Source organism: Carcharhinus amblyrhynchos, chromosome 34 (genome assembly GCF_965287045.1).
Source record: "Carcharhinus amblyrhynchos chromosome 34, sCarAmb.v2.hapA, whole genome shotgun sequence".
In the NCBI taxonomy this organism is placed as follows: Eukaryota; Metazoa; Chordata; class Chondrichthyes; order Carcharhiniformes; family Carcharhinidae; genus Carcharhinus; species Carcharhinus amblyrhynchos.
In genome coordinates this window covers 12,771,668-12,798,509 of record NC_137357.1, presented here as the reverse complement: position 1 = coordinate 12,798,509, position 26,842 = coordinate 12,771,668, and the positions used below count along the sequence as shown (strand labels likewise).

The window sequence follows — 26,842 nt, the reverse complement described above, 5'->3', positions numbered from 1 at the left end:
ACCCCACACCCCCTCAACATCGCTCCACCTCACTGTTAGCTATTGCTTTCCTGTGTCACACATCATTCTTGTACTCGCTACACTTGTGTTAGAACATTCTCAACCCCAAATCACACTGGGGAACTTGGACACAGACCATGAATTCTGCCTCTTCCCCTCCCAAACATCCTTTGTTCACATCGACTGACTAAATCCATCACTTAAGCCATCAATAACCCAACGTTACACATCCTTTTCACCGAAACATTAATAACTTACAGCACACGAGGCCAACTTATCATATCTCTACCAGCCAAAAAAAGTGATCCAGCCTCATGCCACCTACCAGCCCTGTTGGTACTTACCAAACATTTTTTAAATGTAATGTGGGTTTCTGAATCATCCTCTATTTCAGCCAGTGAGTGTACCACCACTCTCTGGAAAGAACAATTGCTGAACTTTCCTTTCATTACCAATTACTTGATATGTTTGTCCCTGACTATGGACCTCTCCAAGAGAAATACAATTTTCCTGTGCACTCACTCATGCTCCAAATTACGTCTTCTCCTAGTCACCTCTGTGCCAAGGAAAACAGCTGGTCTCAGCTCCCGGCTCTTACAAAAGAGCTGAAATTCTCTGTTCTGACAACACTTGCAAATACTCCATGCAGTCTTGCTTGTCCTTGCAATATGGCCACCAGAACTGTGTGAACACACTAGCTGTGGTCTAACTCGTGCTTTCTACAGCCCCAGCCTAACTTGCTTGCACTTATATTCTACGCCTCAGCTAGTAAAATATCCATCTATCTCCTTAAGCACAAGGTCCACCTGTCCTAGTGCCTTTAAAGATCTCTGGCCACATACTCCAAGGTGCCTCCTTTGCAGCATTCAGTATCCTGTCATTTGTCCATTCCTTTGCCCTGCTCCAATGCCATACCTTGCATTTTGCAGACTAAATTCCATTTGGCATTGTCCTGCCCACTTATCAAAGCATAGAAATCTTCCTGTGACCTACAGGAAGACCACACGATCAATTTTGAGATTGCTGAATTGTTAATCTGGCTGCTACATTCCAGTCAACATTATTGGTATGTACTATCAACAGAACACCAAGCCTTGCAAACCAGACTAAAAACAGCTTTCGAGATGCCAAAAGGCCACCAACCATTCCCCCGCTTCCTGCCTCTGAGTCAGGTTAAAATCCAAATTGCCATTTGCCCTTGTGGGTGGCACGGTTAGATGGATTAGCCATGCTAACTTATCCCTTAGTGTGCAAGGTGTGTAGGTTTGGGGGATTAGTGGGGTAAACGTGTGGGGATAAGATGGTGAGTGGGCCTGAGTAAGACGTTCTGTCAGTGCAGACTCGATGGGTGGAATGGCCACCTTCTGGATTGTAGGGATTCTCTGATTCCCACTGTCTCTCATCAGTCTTTCAGTTCTGAGGGCACACTTCAGGCAAAATGTGAAAAGGAACAAACTGTTCCCATTGGTTCAATGATCAAGAACAAGAGGAGATTGATGTAAAATGAGTGGAAAAAAAGCAACAGCAACGTGAGGAGGAACTTTGCCATCTGGTTAAGATCGTGAATGCACTGCTCAAGAATGCATTGGAAGCAGGTTCAACTAGGTTTTCAGCAGTGAATTGAAGAACTACCTGAAAAGGAACAATGTGTAGGGCTATAGGAAAGCAGTCAGGAATGCCAGGAGAGGAATGACACCCTCAGAGAGCCAGACAGAACAGAAAGGGCCAAACAGCCACTTTTGTTGCCTCCATTCTGTGAATCTTGTTAAATCCATACAGACCACATCAGCCAAACCTTCTTGTGACCTCTCTGGAGCAGTGGGACAGCAGTATTCTTAAGTGCACACTGCCCTGGATCCAGCTGCTCTGTCACAACCCCAGCTCACTGCCTCCCCACACGCACGGCCACAACCCTAGCTGTTCCCCCCCTCTCTGTCCCTCCCCATCCAAGCCCAGCCCTTACCCACACACACAGGGCCAAAGCGTTGCCTGTTCCCGCTCCCGAGACCAGTCCTTACGCAGATACAGAGCCAAAGAACTGCCTGCTCCCCCTCCCTAGACCAGCCCTTAACCACACACAGGACAAGAGCCCTGCCTACTCCCCCTCCCGAGACCAACCCTCACCTACATACAGGGCCAGAGCCCTGCCTGCTCCCCCTCCCCAGCCCTCACCCACATACAGGGCCAGAGCCCTGCCTGCTCCCCCTCCCGAGACCAACCCTCACCCACATACAGGGCCGGAGCCCTGCCTGCTCCCCCTCCCGAGACCAGCCCTCACCCACATACAGGGCCGGAGCCCTGCCTGCTCCCCCTCCCGAGACCAACACTCACCCACATACAGGGCCAGAGCCCTGCCTGCTCCCCCTCCCCAGCCCTCAGCCACATACAGGGCCAGAGCCCTGCCTGCTCCCCCTCCCGAGACCAGCCCTCACCCACATACAGGGCCAGAGCCCTGCCTGCTCCCCCTCCCGAGACCAACACTCACCCACATACAGGGCCAGAGCCCTGCCTGCTCCCCCTCCCCAGCCCTCAGCCACATACAGGGCCAGAGGCCTGCCTGCTCCCCCTCCCCAGCCCTCACCCACATACAGGGCCAGAGCCCTGCCTGCTCCCCCTCCCGAGACCAGCCCTCACCCACATACAGGGCCAGAGCCCTGCCTGCTCCCCCTCCCGAGACCAGCCCTCACCCACATACAGGGCCAGAGCCCTGCCTGCTCCCCCTCCCCAGCCCTCACCCACATAAAGGGACAGAGCCCTGCCTGCTCCCCCTCCCCAGCCCTCACCCACATACAGGGCCAGAGCCCTGCCTGCTCCCCCTCCCCAGCCCTCACCCACATACAGGGCCAGAGCCCTGCCTGTTCCCCCTCCCGAGACCAGCCCTCACCCACATACAGGGCCCTAGCCCTGCCTGTTCACCCTGCCCAGCCCTCACCCACACGGCCACAACACCGGCTACTCCCCTCCCCAGCCCTCAACCACACACAGGACCAGCACCCCCCACTCTCCCCCATCCCGATCGCTCCCACATCGAGCCCTGTGCTCACCAGTCAGTGGCGGTCTTGTCGCTCACGACGTCCTGGTAGGCAGCCTGCAGCGCCGGCCCATTCCGACTCAGATTCAGTGCCATCACTCGTACAGCCTGACAGCCAGCACGCACTCAGTACACAGCCCCTGCTAGCTGGTACGCGCATGCCCCGAGCACCGCCCCGTCTTCCGCCACTCTGCGCATGCCCCGAGCACCGCCCCGTCTTCCGCCACTCTGCGCATGCCCCGAGCACCGCCCCGTCTTCCGCCACTCTGCGCATGCCCCGAGCACCGCCCCGTCTTCCGCCACTCTGCGCATGCCCCGAGCACCGCCCCGTCTTCCGCCACTCTGCGCATGCCCCGAGCACCGCCCCGTCTTCCGCCACTCTGCGCATGCCCCGAGCACCGCCCCGTCTTCCGCCACTCTGCGCATGCCCCGAGCACCGCCCCGTCTTCCGCCACTCTGCGCATGCCCCGAGCACCGCCCCGTCTTCCGCCACTCTGCGCATGCCCCGAGCACCGCCCCGTCTTCCGCCACTCTGCGCATGCCCCGAGCACCGCCCCGTCTTCCGCCACTCTGCGCATGCCCCGAGCACCGCCCCGTCTTCCGCCACTCTGCGCATGCCCCGAGCACCGCCCCGTCTTCCGCCACTCTGCGCATGCCCCGAGCACCGCCCCGTCTTCCGCCACTCTGCGCATGCCCCGAGCACCGCCCCGGCTCCTCCGACTCTGCACATGTGGCCGATTTCGGATTTACCAGGATCCCAGTCAGCGTACGTAATTTTCACGTCTGCCTGCAACCAACTGCGCATGCGTCCCGCTCACCTCCTGACCGCCCATTCGCTGGTTAGCCAAAGCTTTTCCCACAACACGCCTGACTTTTTGACATTCTTTCTGTGTTTCTCGATAATCACGCAATTACTTGCGACGAGAACTAGCAACAAGACGCCAGCAATTGGGTAGTCCTTTCAATCTCTCTTCCATTCCAGCTCACAAGACCACATCCAGGCACCACCTCCGGTTATCAAACATCCTATGGCGCTGGACAAGCCGGTCAGTCTGTGGACCCAGACTCGACGCCGGTCAGTGGGTGGCCGGGGCTTGACGCCGGTCAGTGGGTGGCCCGGAGCTCCACAGCTGTTTTGTCCAACAGCTTTCGGGAAATTTCTAGAAGGTCGGCAGCTCGAGCCGGCCGGCCGGTTCTGAGCACGTGGTTCAGCCTGAGTGACAGCTGGATTGGCCAATGGCAGGCTGCGCCCACTTCAGACTCGCAGCCAGTCAGAACCCAACCTGAGTGACAGACAGCCTGACCAATGGGAGCTCAATTCCGGCTCGCGTTTGCCGCCAATCGGGGCGTGGCCGGCAGGCACGTGGCAAGCGGTTGGATTGAGGGTCTTCCATCTGATGAGAGGAGCGGAGGCCGCGGCGGCTCAGCCAATCAGCGGAGGCCGCGGGAGTGAGGGGGCGGGGCGGTAATCGCCGGGCCTCAGAGCTGAGGCGACGGCAGGTGGGCGAGATTGTCGGGGGGGTGGGATCAGAGTCCCGGTCCCGGGCCCGGGCCCGGGCCGGGGTGGTGGGCTCAGAGTCCCGGGCCCGGGCCGGGGGGGTGGGATCAGAGTCCCGGGCCCGGGGGGAGAGAGGGCGACCGGCCCGTGAATGGGTCATCCGCTCTGCGACGACAGCCCGGAGCTGCACCAATTTCCCCGGACTGTGTGTCAGGGGACCCTGGAGGCCGTGGGTGGGGGACCTGGGCCGCGGGCTGGATTGGGTGTGGGATACCTGGGCCTCCGGTTGGTGGGTGTGGGATAACTGGGCTCCGGGTTGGGGGGTGTGGGATACCTGGGCCTCCGGTTGGTGGGTGTGGGATACCTGGGCCCCGGGTTGGGGGGTGTGGGATACCTGGGCCCCGGGTTGGGGGGTGTGGGATACCTGGGCCCCGGGTTGGGGGGTGTGGGATACCTGGGCCCCGGGTTGGGGGGTGTGGGATACCTGGGCCCCGGGTTGGTGGGTGTGGGATACCTGGGCCCCGGGTTGGGGGGTGTGGGATACCTGGGCCCCGGGTTGGGGGGTGTGGGATACCTGGGCCCCGGGTTGGTGGGTGTGGGATACCTGGGCCCCGGGTTGGTGGGTGTGGGATACCTGGGCCCCGGGTTGGTGGGTGTGGGATACCTGGGCCCCGGGTTGGTGGGTGTGGGATACCTGGGCCCCGGGTTGGTGGGTGTGGGATACCTGGGCCCCGGGTTGGTGGGTGTGGGGGGTGGGGGGGTGGTGTGAGACACCTGGGCCCCGGGTTGGGGCGGGGAGGATGTGGGGTACCTGGGCCCCGGGTTGGGGCGGGGGGATGTTGGGTACCTGAGCCCCGGGTTCGGGGGGGGTGGGTTGTCTGTGGGGCACCTGGGCCCCGGGTTTGGGGGTGGGGTGGGGGGGGAGTTGTGTGTGGGGCACCTGGGCCCCGGGTTTGGGGGTGGGGTGGGGGGGGAGTTGTGTGTGGGGCACCTGGGCCCCGGGTTTGGGGGTGGGGTGGGGGGGAGTTGTGTGTGGGGCACCTGGGCCCCGGGTTTGGGGGTGGGGTGGGGGGGGGGAGTTGTGTGTGGGGCACCTGGGCCCCGGGTTTTGGGGGGGAGAGTTGCGTGTGGGGCACCTGGGCCCCGGGTTTTGGGGGGGGAGAGTTGCGTGTGGGGCACCTGGGCCCCGGGTTTTGGGGGGGAGAGTTGCGTGTGGGGCACCTGGGCCCCGGGTTTTGGGGGGGAGAGTTGCGTGTGGGGCACCTGGGCCCCGGGTTTTGGGGGGGGGAGTTGCGTGTGGGGCACCTGGGCCCCGGGTTTGGGGGTGGGGTGGGGGGGGAGTTGCGTGTGGGGCACCTGGGCCCCGGGTTTGGGGGTGGGGTGGGGGGGGAGTTGCGTGTGGGGCACCTGGGCCCCGGGTTTGGGGGTGGGGTGGGGGGGGAGTTGCGTGTGGGGCACCTGGGCCCCGGGTTTGGGGGTGGGGTGGGGGGGGGAGAGTTGCGTGTGGGGCACCTGGGCCCCGGGTTTGGGGGTGGGGTGGGGGGAAGTTGCGTGTGGGGCACCTGGGCCCCGGGTTTGGGGGTGGGGTGGGGGGAAGTTGCGTGTGGGGCACCTGGGCCCCGGGTTTGGGGGTGGGGTGGGGTGGGGGGGGAAGTTGCGTGTGGGGCACCTGGGCCCCGGGTTTGGGGGTGGGGTGGGGGGGAAGTTGCGTGTGGGGCACCTGGGCCCCGGGTTTGGGGGTGGGGTGGGGGGGAAGTTGCGTGTGGGGCACCTGGGCCCCGGGTTTGGGGGTGGGGGGGGGTTGCGTGTGGGGCACCTGGGCCCCGGGTTTGGGGGTGGGGGGGGTTGCACGTGGGGCACCTGGGCCCCGGGTTTGGGGGTGGGGGGGGTTGCACGTGGGGCACCTGGGCCCCGGGGGGGGCGGGTTGCGTGTGGGGCACCTGGGCCCCCGGGGACAGGTGGTGGGGGGGGGGGGGGGGGTAGGGGCGGTGGGGATGGGGACAGGTAGGTATCTTTGTGTCTTACCCTTGTAACCCCATGTATTACCCCGCTAATCCCTCCGACACTATGTGGCAATTTAGCATGGCCAATCAACCTGACCTGCATATCTTCTGTCTGAGAGAGGAAACCCATGCAGACACAGGGAGAGCGTGCAGACTCCACATAAACGTGACCCATGCTGGAAATCAAACCCAGGTGCTTTGAGGCAGTTTGCTAGCCACTGTGCCGCCATGCCGCCCAGTAGAGAGAACTTGTTCAACTGACATCGAGCAACTGAAAGTCAAGAAGCAAATGATGCTGGAATTTGAAACAGGAGATGCTGGAAAATCTCAGCTGGTCTGGCAGCATGATCGGCTTGTGGTTTCATGGACACGATTCATTCGTATTATCTTCCTTTCTCCCATCTGGAGTCCTTGAGTTGACAATACTGAACAAAGAACAATACAGCACAGGAACGGGTCCTTTGGCTCTCCAAGCTTGCACCAATTTTGTGTTCTTAACTAGACCTGCTTGTCCAGTTGGCCTCCTTATCATTTTCTATGAATGCACTCCATTATCTTATGTGTTGGGTTTTCATCCAAGACCTTGGACCATAGTCTGCTACCAGCCACCAGGATCTGTGGTCTATTATACACAAGCTTGTGATTAAGCCAGCTAATGGTGTCAGGAATGTGGCTACGCAGCTCGTATCCATTTCGTGTCATTTTAATATTCTGAACTTCTGTTCACATGCTGGAGTTGCTATGCATGCCTTTTGTGATCGTAGAACAAATTCATACATGTTGATTGTGTAGTATCTATCCCTACCAATATAAATGGCTAGACAGATATCTACGAATATGAATTGTTCCACAGGCACCTAAACTTATGATATTATTCCCTCTAAATCTATTCTTTACATCTTCTTTCACCAGGATGGAAGGCTTTACTGAATACTGGTAGTGAGAAGCAGTGTTGGTTTATTGACAGGCTATACCATACATCATCTTCACCTCGCATTGCTTTGATTTCTAGCACTCAAGGAAAGGCAAAGGCCACACAATTTGATATTAATGGCAAAATCCAGTTTGCAAGCAGTTAAATTCTGTGTCAACATATATTCCAAAGTGAGGGGTAAGCATTTGGAATGTATGACCCTGTGAGTGTGGTGGAAGCAAGTTGAATTGAGGCTTTCCAAAGGGAGTTTGGTGAGCACCAAGCTGTAGCAACACGAGGATTGGAAGTGCAACTAGCTTAAACTGTGGAGAGCTGGTGTGGACTTCACTGGCTGACTGAGCTCCTTTTGTGCAAGAACCACTCTCTGATTCTCTGTGGCATCCATACCGAGCTATTACTTCTGTCAGCTATCCTGGAGATCGATGCATCCTCAAGCCCTGAAAGCGCCAAAAAGCAAGAAGGACAAGAATGTCGTTTCTTTAGAATAGCAGTGTAGTTTTTTTTATTTTACGTGCACACAATCACGTCATATTGGCATAAATTTGATATATTGTGGAGAAAATGGAATTGACGGTTAGTTTTTTTAGCTCAATGGGCTGAATCACCTGTGTTGTGTGATGCAATGAACTGAAACGCACACGTTTGAAAGACAGCACTTAAAATGTCCTGGAATTAAATGAAAAATTGGCTTTAAGGCCAACAACCTGGAGCTGATGTTGAAAACTGTGACCTGCATTGATACAGCACCTTTAAGGTATGGATAATCAGATAAGACTTGACACAGCCACCTGAGCAGTGAGGGCAGTTCCCAAAAGCTGGTGAAAAGTATGGTAAAGAAGTATGTTTTAAGAAGCATCACAAAGGACGAAAGCGAGATGGAGAGGCCCAGGGAAGGTATTCCAGAGTTGAAGAACTGGTAGCACAAGGCTCAGATACCAATGGTGGAGCACTTAAAATCCGAAATAGAAGAGGCAGGATGGAAGGCTGGAGGAGGTTACAGAGATAGGGAGCTGAAGACATAAGGTTTGGCAAACAGATAAGAATTTTAAAGTTGAGATGTTGCTGGACCTGGAGCCCATGTCAGTCAGTGAACACAGCAGTGATGGGTGACAGGGACTTGGTATGAATTATGGGGAGGAGAATTTGGACAATGGGCATCATTGAGATTTAACCCAGTGTTCTGGTAAACAGTGTGAAGGCAAAATAAAATTGGTGGGATCTGGACAAGAGTAAGTGGAAAGAGGAGATGTGACATTTGATCATAAATACTGATTGAAGGCAGAAGATAATCGAGCATTGGAAGAAACATGCAAGCACTGGTTGTCAGCTGAGGGAATCGGATCAAATGTGTAATTGATTGTGGCCTGTGCAACACTGGATTGAATGTCAAAAGTATAAAATTGTTTTGATGTGCACACACCAGGCATGTGAGAAACAGCAACATCCCAAAGAAATAAGTGCAGGAGCTCTCAGCAATAAGAACAAAGACATACTGTTGGTTTGAAATTGGGATTGATTTACTCTGCATTCCACTGTGATTTATGCAGCCAGCCTGCTAAATACCAAGTAGCCAAAATATAACTGCGCTCATCCTTATCCTGATGATTGAGCAGTTTGAGATCTGCAGTAGATCTTCTCGTGGCTTCAGCATTACCAGACATGGCTGCAAAGTGACCCTGCTTACCTTGTGACTGGAGTTCACAACAACTGCAAAATGTCTCTGTTATGTAATGGTGTAAAATTAACTTCTTCCTTTGACCAGGCTGTAATCTGTCACTTGCTTCCATGGAAGTTTCTCGTGTCTTCTAGGAGTATGAGTGTAAGCTGAGAGGCTGCCTTGTTTGACGTGGAGTACGTTACCAGTTCACACTGATAAATTCATTCTGACCTCAATTGTCCTAGTGACATGAGAGACAAATGGGGATAATTGAGCCCTTCCTTTCACTGAGCATCAGTTCACGATCGAAGATCCTCTTAGGTTTCTGGAGGAGAACCTTCCTCCATGTCTCATTCCACTCCAGACTTCTTCAGCCTGGCTGAGCAGCAACTTGGTAAAATCCAGGTGTTGTAAATCATCTCCTGTCTCCCTTTTCTGGGACTGTGAATTAAAATGTTAGTTAAACGCTCCCATCACTCAGCTTGAGTGAACTGATGATTACAAAGGGGAATATCATCAGAATCTGTTTGTAATCTGCACAGTCTCACAGTAGCATTGTGCAGCAGCTAAACAGACCCTGGAGCACCAAGCTACTTGAACTGAAACATTGGAATCATTCCACCCAAGGACTTCGGTCACAGTAAATAGTGTGTGAAAAGGCTTCTGTTGCTGGCATAGTGACAATATCTCTGGCTGCTTTGGGGCATCCTCAAGACAGGAAAAGCACTTTATCAATGAAAGGTAGTTCCCCTCTCCAAGTCCCAGTGAAATATTCCATGGAGATGCACCACTTTCCTGATGGAGCTTGTGGGCTCACTAGAATAGGAGTTTGATTTCATTTGTTGTTGTCACATATATTGGTACACAGTGAAAAGTATTGTTTCTTCTGTCCGATACAGCCAAAGCATACGTTACATAGAGAAAGAAAGGCGAGAGTGCAGAATGTAGTGTTACAGTCATAGCTAGGGTGTCGAGAACGATCAGCTGAGTGCAAGGTAGGTCCATTCAAAAGTCTGATGACAGCAGGGAAGAAGCTGTTTTTGAGTCGGTGGTGTGTCCTCAGACTTTGTAGCTTTTTCCCGACAAGAAGGTGGAAGAGAGTCTGCACACTGCGCTGCATGGAGTCCTTAATTATGCTGGCTGCTTTGCCGATGCTCAGGAAGTACAGACAGAGTCAATGGATGGGAGGCTGGTTTGTTTGATGCACTGGACTTCATTCATGACCCTCTGTAGTTTCTTGCAGTCTTGGACAGAGCAGGAGCCACACCAAACTGTGATACAACAGAAAGAACGCTTTTCTCTGGTGAGAGTTGTAACTGACGTGCCAAATTTCCTGAGTTTTCTGAGAAAGTAAAGGCGTTGGAAGAGGGGGTTGGACTATGAAGAGAGGCTGAATAGACTGGGTCTGTACTCGTTGGAGTTTAGAAGGATGAGGGGGGATCTTATAGAGACGTATAAGATAATGAAGGGGATGGATAGGGTAGAGGTAGAGAGATTCTTCCCGCTCAGAAAGGACAGCAGGACTAGATGGCACAGCCTCAAGATAAGGGAGGGGGGGCTCTCAGTTTAGAACCGAGTTGAGGAACTTATTCACTCAAAGGGTGGTGAATCTCTGGTATTCTCTGCCTGTTGAAGTGGTGGAGGCTACCTTGCCCAATATATTTTAGACATGGGTAGATCGGTTTTTGGTAGGCAAGGGAATTAAGGGTTATGGGGAGAAAGTGGCAAAGTGGAACTGAGCCAGTTCAGATCAGCCATGATCTTCTTGAATGGTGGGGCAGGCTCAAGGGGCTAGATGGCCTGCTCCTGCTCCTATTTCTTATGGTGGGCCGCCTTAACTATTACTGTGGATTGGGGATGTCAGGATAGGTTGTTGGTGATCTGGACGCTTAAACATTTGAAGTGCTTTACCAATTCTGCTTTGTACCCATTGATGTAGGGGCATGCCCTCCACAACAGTTCCTGAAGTTGATGACTATCTCCCTTCTTTTCTGACTTTGAGAGAGAGATTGTCATTGCACCAGTTCAGATTCTCTATTTCATTCTGTGTCGTCATTGATGCCAAGCAGTTTCATTCAATTCCAGTGTTTGTGGTTTCAGTAACGAAGCTGATTGCTTCACATCTTTGGAGATGACATGTTTTCCATAAGAATGAAAGACCTTGCATTTCTCGAACCTTTCATAATCTCGTGACCATCTCTGCCCCCCCCCCAGTAGTCCTTCAGTCATTTCAATGCTTGTGTAGTGAGTCTGCTGCTCCTTGATAAAATTGTCTTGAGATTCTTTACCCACGTTGAGAATGAGCTGAGGCCTGAGTTCCAGCTCTCCTTCAAAAGGCAGTATTTCCAATCAGAGAATACTTACTGCTGGCTGTGTTGTTGCCTTGTATGTGATGTGAGACTCAAACCTGTGATCTTCTGACTTGGTTGAGTGCTGCTTCCTGGGACATCAGTGACTAAGAAATCCAGATCTAGTCCAAATGTCGCTGTGTCTTGTGTCCAGGATATTAGAATGTGATATTACAGCGAGGATTTGTTTTTACAGGTTCTAGTTCTGCCCTGCATAGCAGATGTCCGATCGGGCGAATCTCCCTTTCCGAGGTGGCCTACCTCGTACAGCTCTCAACCCCCGTTTCCCTGGAGCATGTCAGCAGCCGACGCTGGTATCGGGAGCAGACTTGGTGAGAGGGAGGACAGTTCCAAGCCTGCGACCCCCGAGGTCTGAGTTGTTGGGCGATGTCCCTCAGCAAGGAGTTCAGCTTGCAGCCAATCCCAGACTCTCCTACCCAGTATGTACGGTATGTTGTTTGATTAAAAACTGAAATTAGTTCAGCAAAATGTCTCATTGAGAAAGCTTGAATTTAAATTTAGTGTGGAGGATGTTGGTTTATGCATAGCTTTACAAGAACCTGGGGTTACTCTGTGCAGTTCAATGAATCTATTTGTGTACATTCAGACTCTCAAGTTCACAAAGCCCAGTTGAAAACACGTTTCCTTGGTAAAGTTAAATCCATGATTCCCAAAGGAAAGGTTCAGCTAATCATTTCCCTTGCCTCATTTACACTGATGATGACGAACGTAATCTCAATGTAGCTGGAGGATGTTTCTGTCATGTTCTAGAGAGCAACCTTTTGAAGAAATGGAGTCCAAATGTGTCTTTCGTGGAACTGACAAAATTATTGACGTGTCCTTGGAGCTGTCCAGGGTTCAAAGCCTGTCTTCAGGAAGAATCATGTCCCTCTTAACGTTAACTCTGTTTCTCTCTGCACAGATACTGTCAGCCCTGCTAAGTATTACCAGCACTTCCTCCTTTTATTTCAGATGTTCAGCACATTCCTTTAACACAGAGCTTCCAATTTGGGAAAAACTATCAATATCCCTTATGGAAAAAGTTTGGTTAAATATTCAGATACAGAGGGCCCATGTGGAAAATAACATAGAATTCTAAGACCAACATGCGAACTTGGATTTATACAAAGCATTTCAAAACCTTTGGGTGTCCCACAGCACTTTGTGTCCAATGAAGTGTTGTCAATGTAATGTCAGGATTGGACTGGGTGGGACCTAGTAAGAAGTCTCACAACATCAGGCTAAAGTCAAAAGCCCATGATTCCAAATAAACCTGTTGGACTTTAACCTGGTGTTAGAAAAACATAAGAACTAGGGGTAGGAATAAGCCATCTGGCCCCCTGAGCCTGCTACACCATTCAATAACATCATGGCTGATGTTTTCGTGGACTCCACTTACTCACCCTCTCACCATAATCCTTAATTGCTTTACAGTTCCAAAATTTATTTATCCTTGTCTTAAAAGCATTCAATGAGGTTGCCTCAACTGCTTCATTGGGCAAGTAATTCCACAGATTCACAACCCTTTGTGTGAAGAAGTTCCTCCTCAATTCAGTCTTAAATCTGCTTCCCATTTATTTTGAGGCCATGCCCCCTAGTTAGGGTTTCACCTGCCAGTGGAAATAACGTGCCTGCTTCTATCTTATCTATTCCCTTGATAATCTGAGACGTTTCTGTAAGATCTCCCCTCATTGTTCTGAATTCCAATGTGTAGCCCCAGTCGACTCAATCTCTCCTCATAAGCCAATCCTCTCAACTTCGGAATCGACCAAATGAATTTCCTCTGTACCCCCTCCAGTGCCGGTATTTACTTTCTCAAGTAAGGAGACCAAAAATGTACACAGTACTTCTTACTGTTGTATTGTAGGTAAGGTCAGAGTCCACGATGGCATGTATTAGAAACAGCATGTTGGAAGGAATGAGCCCAATAAAATAAAGATCCTTATCTTGTGTACTGCTCTTAGTGTTTGGATATTTACTGCCCTTGTCTATTACATGCCAGAAGAGGGCAGTGTCTAAAGCAGTTCCAAACAGCATTATGTCACTTCACAGTTTCAATGTCAAATAATCTCTGTTTCCCTGGAGAAAGAGATGTATTTCCTCGTAACTGCAGCTGGCCAGGCCCCCATGGTAATTTTACTTTGCTTCTTTACTGGCAGCCCAAGCTGTTTCATTTAAACTGACCTGTGAGGAATTGTACTAAACTTCCTGTCATGAATAGTTGGATTTTGCTCTTAAATACCTTGCTCAAAGGGATATACAATTTCCACAACATTACGATGAAATATTCTCAGAAGCGTAGTGATAACCTTGTGCTTGTAAAGGAATTCGTAAAGTACCTCACAACTTGGAATCATGGAGAACAGCCGGAAGTCATGAGGCTGCTCTTAATCCCACCACCTGACTCTGTCCTCCAGTCACCTCATTCTCTTTCCCTCTGGCATATGCCATCCTCTACCAAACTGGGACCTTGGCCAGGCCTTGTTGCCTTCCACAGATCTGTAAGTTGTATTCTGATTGCTTTCAGGCACAGCTGGCTTTGTGACTTGTTGATTTACGAAGTAGATGATGTTCCTCTGCTTTGATTGTACTCTTTTTTTTTATATCTCCCACGTTTAACATCCTGGAAATGTTCTTTCAAAACAGTTACCCGGATTGTATATCCCATTGCAGGCTGATGCTGATCAGATGACCAAACACACACACAAACCATCTTGTTCTCCTCACAGCACACAACCTGAGCCTGTAATCACGGCTGACGCTCACAGCTCGTACAGAGGGAGTGCTGCATTGCTGGAGGTGATTCTTTTGGCTGAGATGTTAAGTGAGGCCCATGATTATCCACTTGGTGATGTTCTCCCCTTCACTGTAGGGATTCCATGTCTTGACCAATCACCAACATTGGAAAGGATTGATCTGCCCTTGAGTTGATTGTCATTTGTGGAGTTGTGTTGTGTCCAAATTGGCTGTAGCACTTCGTACATTACAGCAGTGGCTACACCTTAAAGGGACTTGATTTGCATTGAAACGTTTTGGATTCACCTTCAACTCATATTCAATCATGTAATAAGAGTTTCAACAAGTCTTTAAATAGGAAGAGAATATCGGAAGCTAGTGTTGCCTCTCCCCAGAGAACAAGTCTGAGCAATTAAAGTACAGCACAGAAACAGGCCCTTCAGCCCTCCACACCTGTGCTGATAACGATGCCTGAATTAAATTAAAAATACCACCCCCCGGACCTGGGTTCAATTCCTGGCTTGGGTCACTGTCTGTGTGGAGTTTGCACATTGTCCCCATGTGTGCGTAGGTTTCCTTCAGGTGCTCCAGTTTCCCCTCACGTTCTGAAAGATGTGCAGGTTAGGTGCATTGACCCAAACAAGTGCCAGAGCGTGATGACTAGGGGATTTTCCTAGTAACTTCATCGCAGTGACTAATAAATATTTTACTATTCACCTACCCATTCATTCTTAAATGTTGATAATGTGCCTGTTTCCACCACCTCCACTGGCAGCACATTCCAGGCATCCACCACTCTCCATGAAAAACTGACCTGTACATCTCCATTCAACTTTTTCTTCTCTCAGCTTGAACCTGTGCCTCCTTTTGATGGACACCTCCACCCTTGGAAAAAGCCTCTGACTACCCACCTTGTCTATGCCTCATAGTCCCAGGCAGGAATCTCAAAGGGAGAGGGAACAAGCAGAGACCAAGTGAAGAAGAAGTGGAGCAAAGAAAAAAGTGTCTAAACAGATCAGGGACTGCAAGTGGCAGACTTTAAATGGTGAGGACTCAGAAGCTGCCCTAGCAATGAGTGGACTCAGAAGCTCTGGCAATCAAAGAGGAGCCTGGGGATTGAAGAAGGCAGCAAGCAATTGGGATTGCATGCTGCTGGCCATTGGGGCAGCAGTAATCTGCTTAGTGCAGTTGAAGAGCTGAAGTTGTGCTTCTGAGTTGGTGTTGGAATGCACACTCAGTAATCCTGGGAATGAAATCTTAGGAGATTGAAACCTGCAAGTTGGGTCGTTATTGACAATGTCCAAGTTGGAACAAAGATTTTTGAGAATTCTGAAGTGATAGCTTCAAAGCTGAAGACAAGAATTTTTCATGGTCAACTCAGTGCTAACTGACATTTGGAAATGTTGCTGAGAATTCCGTGGAATCTGTCTTGGTTGTATCTGCCACTTAGTGTGCAGTGTGGTGTGTTTGACCACAATTGTCCTGTAAATTCACATAGATCACATATTAACCCTGAACGTTAAAGCATAATTTTATCTTCCTGACGTGTAGGAAAGTTTAATTTTGTTTGCTTGAAATCTGTGGCATTTTGTGGATTGGATCATACGAGAACTTGGGGGTCTGGTCCGGGATCATAACAAACATCAGGGGAAGGTGATGGCTAAGTGGTATTATCGCTGGACTATTAATCCAGAAATTCAGCTAATGTTCAGGGCCCCGTGTTCATATCCCGCCACAGCAGGTGGTGGAATTTGAACTCAATAAAAAATATCTGGAATTAAGAATCTACTGATAACTATGAAACCATTGTTGATTGTTGGAAATACCCAGCTGGTTCACTAACATCCTTTTGGGAAGGAAATCTGCTGTCCTTACCCGGTCTGGCCTACGTTTGATTGCAGAGCCACAGCAATGAGCTTCACTGTTTACTGCCCTCCAAGAGCAACTTGGGATGGGCAATAAATGCTGGGCAACTACTGACACCCATGGCTCACAAATGAATATAAATATCAACAACCGAATGGGCTCCTCCTATTTGCAAGTCCTATGTTTCGCTTAAGGGTAATATGAGATGATAGGAATGCAAGCTCTTCCTTTTCTAATTGTCTGTTTGTTCCCTCAGCCACTGGGTCGTACAGCCGGACAGGCCCGAGGTGTCTCCTCAGTGCTGCAGTTGGAAGCATACGGGCGTGGAGATTATCTTGGCAAGTGGATCTGTTCCTCAGCCTACAGAAGAATTGACCCAAGATGTGTGAACCTGCCCATTGATATCCTACAGACCTGTTGCCAGTTAATTATTCTTTGTCTCCTGTCATTGGCTTTAGGACACACACACACACACACACACACACACACACACACACACGTGTCCCCACCCCCAGTCGTCCAGAAGGTAGGACAGTTGTTTGACTTGGTTGGATTGGTTCAACGCAAGCAGAGGCAGTGTCCTCTAATTGAGCTATTCTTAAAATTCCTTATGTGGAATCTGGAGCTCGGTGAGTGCAGGGAACAGGTCCTTGTTCAATGTAGTTGCTTAACCCTAACATGATGCCAGTGTTGTGTTTTCTTGTTCTGGAATGTGGCAGTTGCTAGTTAGGCCAGCATTTATTGCCCATTCCCAATTGCCCTGGAGAAGGTGGGTGCTGCCATCCTGAATTGCTGCAGTCCATGTGTACATACACCCACAGTGATGTAAGGGAGGGTGTTGCAGGATTTTAACCCAGCAACAGTGAAAGAACAGTGATATAGTTCCAAGTCAGAATGGAGAGTGACTTGCAGGTGATGGTATTCCCATCTAACCTGCTATCCTTGTCCTTTTAGATGGTAGAGGTCGCAGTTGGAAGGTGATGCCTAAGGAGCCTTAGTGAGTTGGTGCAGTGCATTTTGTGAGTGATCCAGACGACTGCCACTGTAGAGGGAGTGAGTGTTGAATGTGGTGGATGGGCTACTTTGTCCGAGATGGTGCAGAACCTGCATGGGTGGTTGGGATGTTAGGGACACAAATGAAGGGCATTGTCCGCCCTGTGGTGAGGTAGTGTGGAGGTTTGTCTTCACTGGTATCGTGGGAGTGGACAGTGAAGAGGACCCAATGGACCCTGCAGTGAAGTTGTGTTTTATGGCTCTTTTCCCTGGAAGAAAATCCCACATAGAATAAGAGCGTTTCACATTAACAAGAAGAACTGCATTTTGTAGCACCTTTAACATCGTAAAGCATCCTCAGGTGCTCACAGTCTCATCTGACAAGATCTTAGAGTCATAGAGGTTTGCAGCATGGAAACAGGCCCTTAGGCCTAACTTGTCCATGTCACCCTTTTCTTGACCAAAGAGTTGGATTTTCAGGATACAGAAATCTCAGGTTCAGGAAAGGAATTGCTGCTTTTCTATACAAATAAATATTTGGCCCTTAGTAACTGTTTTGTATTGTCACTGTCCAAGAGTGTGGTGACGCTGAACTTGTATTCTTTGCTTCCTCATAGGAAGAGGTTTGTTGGGAAGAGGAATAAGCAGTGACTTGTTCGGACGGTTTCAACGTGAAGTGGGTCAGGCAGCTGGAGACACCTTTACCTTTCCAGCAAGGACACTCATGCCACAGGATTATGAACAAGGCAGGTAAGGATATGCAAGGACAAATCACCCACTGAGATGTGTTATTGTTAATTCTCTGTTGCTGTTGATGACATTTGGCCCCAATCTACAGCAGACTTGCTTCGATACTGCATTTCTAAGGAACCAAACTAATGTTTATCTTACAACGTTGTCATCCTGGCTCTCTGCTCTTCACCCAAAGGACACTGTCTCCTACAAGGGGTTGTACTCATTCAGTATTCTGTGTAGCTCAGTGCAACGTGCAAGCCTTCCCACCACTTTGAGATGCATTACAGAGGGACACTTGTAGCCACACAGTACATTGCAGTTAGCAGCCTCCGACTGAGATTGCAGTTGGGATTGCACAAGTTAGAGGTACTGTTTACCCACCCTTGGGTCATTGTCTGTGTCGAGTTTGCACGTTCTCCCCAAGTCTGCGTGGCTTCCCTCCCTGTGCGCCAGTTCCCTCCTGGTGCGCCAGTTTCCTCCCACAATCCAAAGATGCTCTTCGTCGGTACATTGGCCATGCTAGATTGACCCGAGTGTCAGGATTAGCAAGGTCAATACGTGGGATTAGGGGAATAGGGCCTGGGTGGGATTGTTGTCAGTGCAGACTCAATGGGCCAAATGGCCTACTTCCACACTGTAGGATTCTATGATTCTCTGAATCCCCACTTCTTGTCCCTGGTTACTGACCTCTCTGCTAATGGAAATAGGTTGCTCCTATTCACTGTATCTCAGGCTCTCATAATCATACATCTCCCTCAACCTCCCCTGCTGAAAAACAGATTCAGTCTCTCTAACTTTACCATATTGCTCAAATTCTTTGTTGCTGACAAGATGACGGTTATTTTGTTCTATATTCTCTCTTGTGTGGCCACCCTGTAGGATGGTGTTATCTGAAACCTGATTCTCCTCCCAGTTGTAGGGGTAGAGGGGCAGTTCCTGAAGCTCCACTCTCCAGCACTGAAGAACTTGCAGCTCAAATGAAGGGATTGGAGTTCGGACAGGCATTGCTGGGGAGAAGCAGAGCTTTCCAACCTCCGGTGATAGTTTCACCTGGAAGTTGGTTTTCCCTCAATGAGGCTGTCGCTGGAGCTCGACAGAAAGAAACTCAAGGGTGAGTGGTGAGAATGGAGCACTGAATGGATGTGTGCTGAGGTGAGCTGTGGGGTTGTTGGCCACCTATCCAGGCTTCCTGGATGATGGTACCACTGGGCTGCATAAGGATGGCATCTTGAGATGCTGCTACCAGAGCAGTAAAACCCAAAGATTCAGAAACTGATGTGAAGCTGGTCTTTGGCTCAATACAGACAATCAGTACCAGCTTTAAACCAGCATTTGGACCTTAGGTTACATTGGGTGGACATCACAGAAAGAGGTCTTCTGTCCGTGCTGGTCTGTGCCATTGTTCCGACTTCACGTGAATGTCCTACCACCTTGCTCCATAATCCTATCAGCACTTCCTCCCATTTCTTACCTCCCTTGTGTTTTGTCATTTCCTCTTAAATTAATTTTTTTTTGCCTCAACCACTCTGGCAAATAGTTCCACAGTCCAACCACTCTGTGGTGAAGAAGTTTCTCCTGAATTCTCTATGTATTTATTGCTGAGGATCGTATATTTACAGCCCCTGAATTTGATCATTGTCAGAAGTGGGACACCCTCACATCCCTCCTTCAACATGAATGTTGTGTGCAGAAATATTCAAGTGACTGATTTCACTGTTTGAGGCTAACAGACTGCATGTATTAAATATATTTGTACCATGTTATGGTGATCATTGCTGTTTTATGTTTATTTAGGGAGCCAGTAAAGAGGGGATCTTCAGGAACATCCATACCTCTGGCAGTAAACCTGACCAAAATACACTGTAAAAATGAGGCTGTTTACCAGTATCATGTCACCTTTAGGTATGAGAGTTTAACCGGTGCACGTTGTATGGGAGCTGGGATTGACGGTGTTTACACACTACAACATTGTGGGTTCACCCTTCAGACACCAAGGCTGACCTGGGATATGAACACCGAGTTCTGTATTAAGCAGAGGAGTCTTTTGGACAGATGGGATCCATGTTCAGTGGGAATTCTTAGTGAAGAATCTGTGTGTTACACTGACGAAACACTGTCTCCAGTTTGAGGTAAAAACGGGGAGGAGAAAGAGACTAAAAAAGGAACAAAGCAAAGAAACACGCATTAGTTCCCTCTACAAGTTCCAATAGTTGCCTGTGAAATATTCTGTACAGACACTTTGACCAGTTGATTACTCAAAAATGTGTTTACCCAGCTGCTCTTACTTTGAGATAAACAGTAGATTGCGGCTGAAACTTAGCTTTATTTAAAGTTGTAGAAACAACTCTTAGACAATAAATTAACTTCTTCTCAAACTAGCCTGACTGCCTTTGTTTTTCAGGCAATGTAATTGTTGATGGTAATGGCTGTGAAGGGGGCTGATGATGTGGATGTGCTGGTGTTGGACTGGGGTAAACACAGTAAAAAGTCTGACAACACCAGGTTTTAGTCCAACCAATTTATTTGATAGTAAACGCACAAGCTTTCACGTTAGTCCCTTCGTCAGGTGAATGGAGAGTTCTGGCCTCGCACAGACAGTTTACAGATTACTGATTAGAATGCGAATCTTTACACCTAACCTGCTGTTCAAGTCTTGAAGTGGCTGACAATGTGAGTGGACGGAGCACTGATCACAGGTTAAAGAGATGTGTATTGTCTCCAGACAGTACAGTGAGTGAGGTTTTGCAAACCCAGGCAAGTGTTGGGGGTTACAGTGCAACATGAACCCAAGATCCTTGTTGAGACCGTCCTCGTGTGTGGAACTTGGCTATCAGTCTCTGCTCAGCGACTCTGCGCCGTCGTGTGTCGTGAAGGCTACCTTGGAGAATGCTTACCTGAAGGTCAGAGGCTGAATGCCCATGACCACTGAAGTGTTCGCCAACAGGAAGGGAACAGTCTTGCCTGGTGATTGTCGAGCGACGTTCATTCATCCGTTGTCGTAGCGTCTGCATGGTCTCCCCAATGTACCATGCTTCGGGACATCCTTTCTTGCAACGTATCAGGTAGACAACATTGGCCGAGTTGCAAGAGTTTTTACTGTGTACCTGGTGGATGGTATTCTCATGTGTGATGATGGTATCCGTGTCGATGATCCGGCATGTCTTCCAGAGGTTGCTGTGGCAAGGTGGTGTGGCATTGTGGTCACTGTTCTCCTGAAGACTGGGTAGTTTGCTGCAAACAGTGGTCTGTTTGAGGTTGTGTGGTTGTCTGAAGGCAAGAAGTGGGGGTGTGGGGATGGCCCTGGCGAGATGTTCGTCTTCATCAATGATATGTTGAAGACTCCGGAGAAGATGTCGTAGCTTCTTCGCTGCAGGGAAGTACTGGACGACGAAGGGTACTCTGTCCACTGTGTCCCATGTTTGTCTTCTGAGGAGATCGGTGCAGTTTTTTGCTGTGGCACATCGGAACTGTCGATCTGAGTCGAGTGCCATATCCTGTTCTTAAGAGGGCATCTTTCAGCATCTGGAGGTGTCTGTCACGATCCTCCTCATCTGAGCAAATCCTGTGTGTACGGAGGGCTTGTCCATAGGGGATGGCTTCTTTAACATGTTCAGGGTGGAAGCTGGAGAAGTGGAGCATTGTGAGATTGTCTGTGGGCTTGCGGTACAGTGAGGTGCTGAGGTGACAGTCCTTGATGGAGATGCATGTGTCCAAGAATGCAACTGATTCTGGGGAATAGTCCATGGTGAGTCTGATGGTGGTGTGGAATTTGTTGATATCATCATATAGTTGTTTCAGTGACTATTCACCATGAGGCCAAAGGAAGAAAATGTCATCGATGTATCTGGTGTATAGCATCGGTTGAAGTTTCTGTGCAGTGAAGAAGTCTTGTTCGAACCTGTGCATGAAGATGTTGGCATATTGAGGTGCAAATTTGGTCCCCATGGCTGTTCAGTGTGCCTGGATGAAAAACTGGTTGTTGAAGGTGAAGACATTGTGGTCCAGGATAAAGCGGATGAGTTGTAAAATAGCATCTGGAAACTGGCAGTTGTCAGCATTGAGTACTGAGGCAGTCGCAGCAATGCCATCGTTGTGGGGGATGTTGGTGTAGAGCGCCGAGACATCCATTGTGACGAGGAGTGTCCCTGGTTCAACTGCTCCATGTGTGCTGAGTTTCTGTAGGAAGTCCGTAGTGTCGTGACAAAAGCTGGGGGTTCTTTGTACAATGGGTTTCAGGATGCCCTCGACGTAGCCGGAGAGGTTTTCACACAGAGTCCCATTGCCCGATACGATGGGACGGCCAGGTGTGTTTGCCTTCTGTATCTTTGGGAGGCAGTAGAGATCTCCAATGCGGGGAGTACGTGGAATGAGAGCACGGAGGGTGCTCTGAAGGTCCGGATCAAAGGTCTTGATCAGATTGTTGAGTTGACGAGTGTGTTCTTTGGTCGGATCTGTGGGTAACTGTCTGTAGTGTTCCTCATTGTTTACTTGTCGGTATACTTCTTTACAGTAATCCGTTCTGTTCAGTATGACGATGGCCCCTCTAAGCCCCCCTTACTAAGGGGGCTGATAGCAGCCATTAAAAGATCAGACTGTGTAAATGGCAGAACAAAGGTAAACAGTGTCAAAGGACAACCTGAGACAGCTCAAGTGAGGGCAGACTTGATCTGTTACATTCACTTCACTGAACTCATGTTGACGGATTAACTCAGGGTTGTCTTGATAGAAGGTGGATCTCGCTGTCCTCTTCGAGCATCACGGGGCAGGATGCAGCAGGCCAGCCAAGTATTTAGCCGAGAGTTGTCTCCAGCTGTCCATCTTTATCCTTGTCCGAGCCCTGCTGGAATGTGCTCTGGCTTTCAGCCAAAGGGGGTCATGGGACTTGGGTCACAGCACCCAATGAGGTGAGGCCAGATCATCTTAGGTGTCCTAGGTGAACTTACTGCCTTCCAAGATATGGTTCCAAGGAACACAAACTGGAGAAACAGCACGCCATCTTACGATTAGGCACTTGACAGTCTTCCAGACTGAATACCAAGTTCAACAAGTTCAGAACATGAATCATCTCCTTCATTTCCATTTAGTATAGCTTTTAAATTATTTTCCAAATTATTCTTCCAGCATTTTGTTGTCCACTTCTTTAAAATTTCACTTTCCATCTTGCTCCCTCCCACCCTCACTTGTGCTATCTGTTTCAGCTTGTCCTTTGATACTCTGTTTACCTTTGTTCTGCCATTTAAACAATCTGATCTTTTAATGGCTGCTATCAGCCCCCTTCCCAGCCATGACCATCAACATTGATAATTCCCTCTTCTTGTGAATGACATTAGTCGGTTATCGCACCTCTCACAGCATAAAGCTCATCCTGTTTTCTTTGTCTTCAACTTCTGAGATTGCCAACATTTTCTGTTCTTGATCTGGTTGCAGGGAATCTGGCTGAAACTGGGGAACACCCAAACATCGTCTTTTTCTATTTGTCTGGCTCAGTACCTCTGGTGTGTTTTTAGTTTATAATGTTTTCATTGTTTTGTTCGAGCACCTCTGTCCAGTTTGCAAGATAGGCCTGGGCTTGGTTGGCTTTGGACCTGTGGTAACTTGTCCTGTCTGCATTCTCAGGCTTTTTGCTTGCAGAAGATGTTTAACTACTGGTTAGTTCAAGTGTCCAGTTTTGTGTTGGGCCTAGTTGCTAAGGTTGTTGGCCACATGAGCTATTGTTCTGAAAGGGTGGACAACCTGGAGGGCTGCCTGCTCCAAATGTAATGCACCAGTTTGGCATTTAAACTTTTGAATACAGCCCATGTGTGGTACTCAGCCCTATGTACTTCAATTAAAAGAACACAGGATATGTGTTCCATAGCCATTAAACCAGTTCCATTGTCCCTGGTGTATTGATGGTTAAATTCTCACTTTGTAGTCCATCATCAAAGAAGTGACATGCAGATGGAGAGGTTACACCTTCAGTGAAATCACACCATTGAGATGTTGCCTGATTCTAACCAGGGCCAATGTTTGTGCTGAGGTTCACTGGGTTGTACTCACTTTAGTTTACTTCACTCAAACAGATGTTGCTGTTTGGTTTAGTCCTAATATAGAGTGTCGGAATATTCGCTATGGAATGTTGAAGGAACATCAGCCAGTTACTGGAAAGGTCACTGCTTTTGATGGCACCATACTCTACCTGCCTTTGAAGCTACCTCAGGTAGGCTGACTTTTTATACTTAGATTCATTGTAATGCAACACCTTTATTGGTCAATGTTTGAATGCTTTTGTTAAAATGGCTGAGTATATGATGACACTAGGGTTATGTTGCAGGGCTTAGCACAGGACTAAAGATCTGGACATGAGTTCAAATTCCACCATTGCAGCTGACAGTTTGAAGTTATTGGATTAAATATGTCATTAAGAGCTAGTACCATTCATGGCAGCCATGAAACTAGTAGCTTCTCATAAAAGTGTGTCTGCCTTGCTGATGTCCTTCAGGGATGGAAATCTGCCTTCCTCACTGAGTCTAGTTTGTATGTTACTCCAGAACCTTAGCATTCACTGGACTCTTACTTGCTGTCCGAATTGGCTGAGCAAACCACTCAGTTGTACCAAATAGCTACACTTGCAGCGATTCAAGAAAGTGGCTCAACACTTGTGCCTTATCAAAGGCATTTGGCGTTGGACGATAAATGCTGGCCTTGCCAGTGATGTTCACACTCCATGGATTAATGAAACAATATGCACCAGGTTCAGATCCCGCTGCAAAGACGTGAGCCATAATCCAGGCCACCACTCACAGTGCAGTACTGATGGTGCACTTCTCTGTCAGAGGTGCTGATTTTTTATATGATGCATTACAATGAGGTCCCACCTGCCCTGTGTCCTGATGAAGGGCCGTCTCTCTTAATAGATTCCATCTGACCTGCTGAAGTTATTACAGCATTTACTGTTATAATTTCAGGTTTCAGCATCTGAAGTACTTAATGTGTTTTTTTCCAAACCGGCTCAGTTTTGGGAATCGCTGCAAGTTATTACTTCAGAGTCAGATGGCAGAGAAGCTATTCTGAAGCTGGGAGGCCCAAAATGTGTGTTATTTGAAGCCTACTTCTTAACCCAGTGTTTTGTGTTAGATGGTCACACTCAAGTCGCAAAGAAAAACAGACAGCTCACAGGTGGACATCAGAATTCAACTGACGAAGATCCTGCAGCCAAACTCTGATCTCTGCATCCCGTACTACAATGTAGTATTCAGGAGGTAACACAGCTATACTGTTTTCTCATGTCAACAGCTCTCTAGCTTTCTGTCTGTCTCCGGCCTTTCTCTCTCTCTTTCTCTCTCTCTCTCTCTCTCTCTCTCTCTCTCTCTCTCTCTCCCTCCCCCTCTCCGGTCTTTCTCTCTCCCGGCCTTTCTTTCTCTCTCTCTCTCTCTCTCCGGCCTTTCTCTCTCTCTCTCTCTCTCTGGCCTTTCTTTCTCTCTCTCTCTCTCTCTCTCTCTCTCTCTCTCGGCCTCTTGGGATTTTTTGAAGTCAGTTCTGTGCAGAGAAAATTTGAATAAGTTGTATGTAAATAGAGATTTTCAAGCAAAGGGAACTGACACAATTTTTTGGATAAAGAGTGCTGAAGGTGAAAGGTGATTGGATTACTTGTTGCTTGGCTTTAAGATCCGTTCCCTAAAGCTGAATGGACCGGTCTTGATGGTTCTATTGGGTTTTTTTGGGCACAGAGGTGGGTGGGTGCCTGGAACTCGCTGGGGCAGGAGGGAGGTAATGGAAGCACACATAGTAGTGACTTGTAAGGGGCATCTTGACAAGTAATGAATAGGATGGGAATGGAGGTATATGGTCTCCAGAAGGGTTGGGGGTTTCAGCTGAGTCGGGCAGCATAGTCAGTGCAGGCTTGGCGGGGCGAAGGGCCTATTGCTGTGCTTTCCGTCAGTTCTGTGTTTTTCAAGGGGCTTTCTACTGCAGGCACCTTGACTGAAAGATAAAATTGGGACAGAAATGCACATCACAAGTTTTCAAACCCCAAGCTGGTTGGGCAGAGTGGATGCAAATCCTGGTTAGAAAGCTGAAAGGGAATTGAAAAGTCATTTAGTTTCATTAAACATGATGACCAGCTGGTGTAGTATGGTGCTCTCCAGACTTGTTATGTGAAGACGCTTGGTCTTCATTAAATAACAAGTCTGCTCAAGGTTTTCCTGTCCCAAGAATTACAATAATTTCATATTTCATTCTGGCTTTATCTTGCTCAAGCTTTAAACAGTTGGAGAACAGCGTGCGTGTTACAAATATCTGGTTCGTAATTCAGATGTTTTAAAATCTAACTTTTAATTTGGGGCATTAGTGTTCTATATAAGAATTGCAAATTCTGAGAAACTAGTCAGAGCACTGATCTAAATGCAATCAGAGTTGATTTCACTTAAATGCATAATATTTGTGTATCTTGAAGGTCTGAGTTAACAGGGTGAAAGCCTTAAGTAATAGAGGGCATTCTATTTTTGCATGATTAAGCAGGAAGGTCTGTCCTTAGTTCAGTCATAAAGTTGAATTATCTACGTAGAGTCCAGATGCAAGGAACAGAAAGCAGATTTGTGGACCCAGGAAATCTGGAGAGAGAGGGTCATAAAAATTCCATGAGCGATATAAATTATTCCTACCGGTTGCAAAATCGAGGGGTGGTGATGAAGCTGAAATAATTTCTGTTTGAAACATCCCAAAGCATGTCATATTGCCAAAGAGACATCGGTTCATAGCAGAGCCTTGGTTCAAAGATTCACATCTTGAATTTTTTCTGTGAGGGTTTGCTAACAGAAGCTGGGAGTTTGGTTTGGTTTGGCAGTTCCAGATTTGGCTTGAGTTTAAGCTGCAGCTCACTGAGCGGAAGAATAAAAGAAATTAGATGAAATGAAACTTGATGTTGAACACAAGACCAGCTTGTTTTCAGGAAAAGTCTCAACACCAGGTTAAAGCCCAACAGGTTTATTTGGTATGATGAGCTTTCGGTGTGCTGCTCCTCCATCAGACGAGTTGACCTCAGTGAGATGTGAAATGAGACC

The 26,842-nt window shown here is 48.9% G+C and overlaps 2 protein-coding genes across 5 annotated transcripts in view; one reads left to right on the top strand and one right to left on the bottom strand.

Moving 5' to 3' along the window:
- dbnlb (drebrin-like b) overlaps positions 1-3,178 on the bottom strand; it is a 36,460-nt gene extending 33,282 nt beyond the window's left edge. For all 4 annotated transcript variants that reach the window (XM_080216921.1, XM_080216922.1, XM_080216923.1 and 1 more), the window contains exon 1: positions 3,045-3,178. In XM_080216921.1, the coding sequence (XP_080073047.1) occupies positions 3,045-3,127 (83 nt within the window). In that variant the 5' untranslated portion in view covers positions 3,128-3,178. The remainder of the gene's footprint in view (positions 1-3,044) is intronic.
- A 14,521-nt stretch (positions 3,179-17,699) lies between these two features.
- The window catches only part of piwil2 (piwi-like RNA-mediated gene silencing 2), a 57,289-nt gene continuing 48,146 nt past the window's right edge, over positions 17,700-26,842 (top strand). The window contains exons 1-5 of the mRNA XM_080217270.1: positions 17,700-17,816; positions 18,715-18,912; positions 19,596-19,703; positions 23,883-24,000; positions 24,918-25,042. Coding sequence (XP_080073396.1) covers positions 17,791-17,816; positions 18,715-18,912; positions 19,596-19,703; positions 23,883-24,000; positions 24,918-25,042 — 575 coding nt within the window. The 5' untranslated portion in view covers positions 17,700-17,790. The remainder of the gene's footprint in view (positions 17,817-18,714; positions 18,913-19,595; positions 19,704-23,882; positions 24,001-24,917; positions 25,043-26,842) is intronic.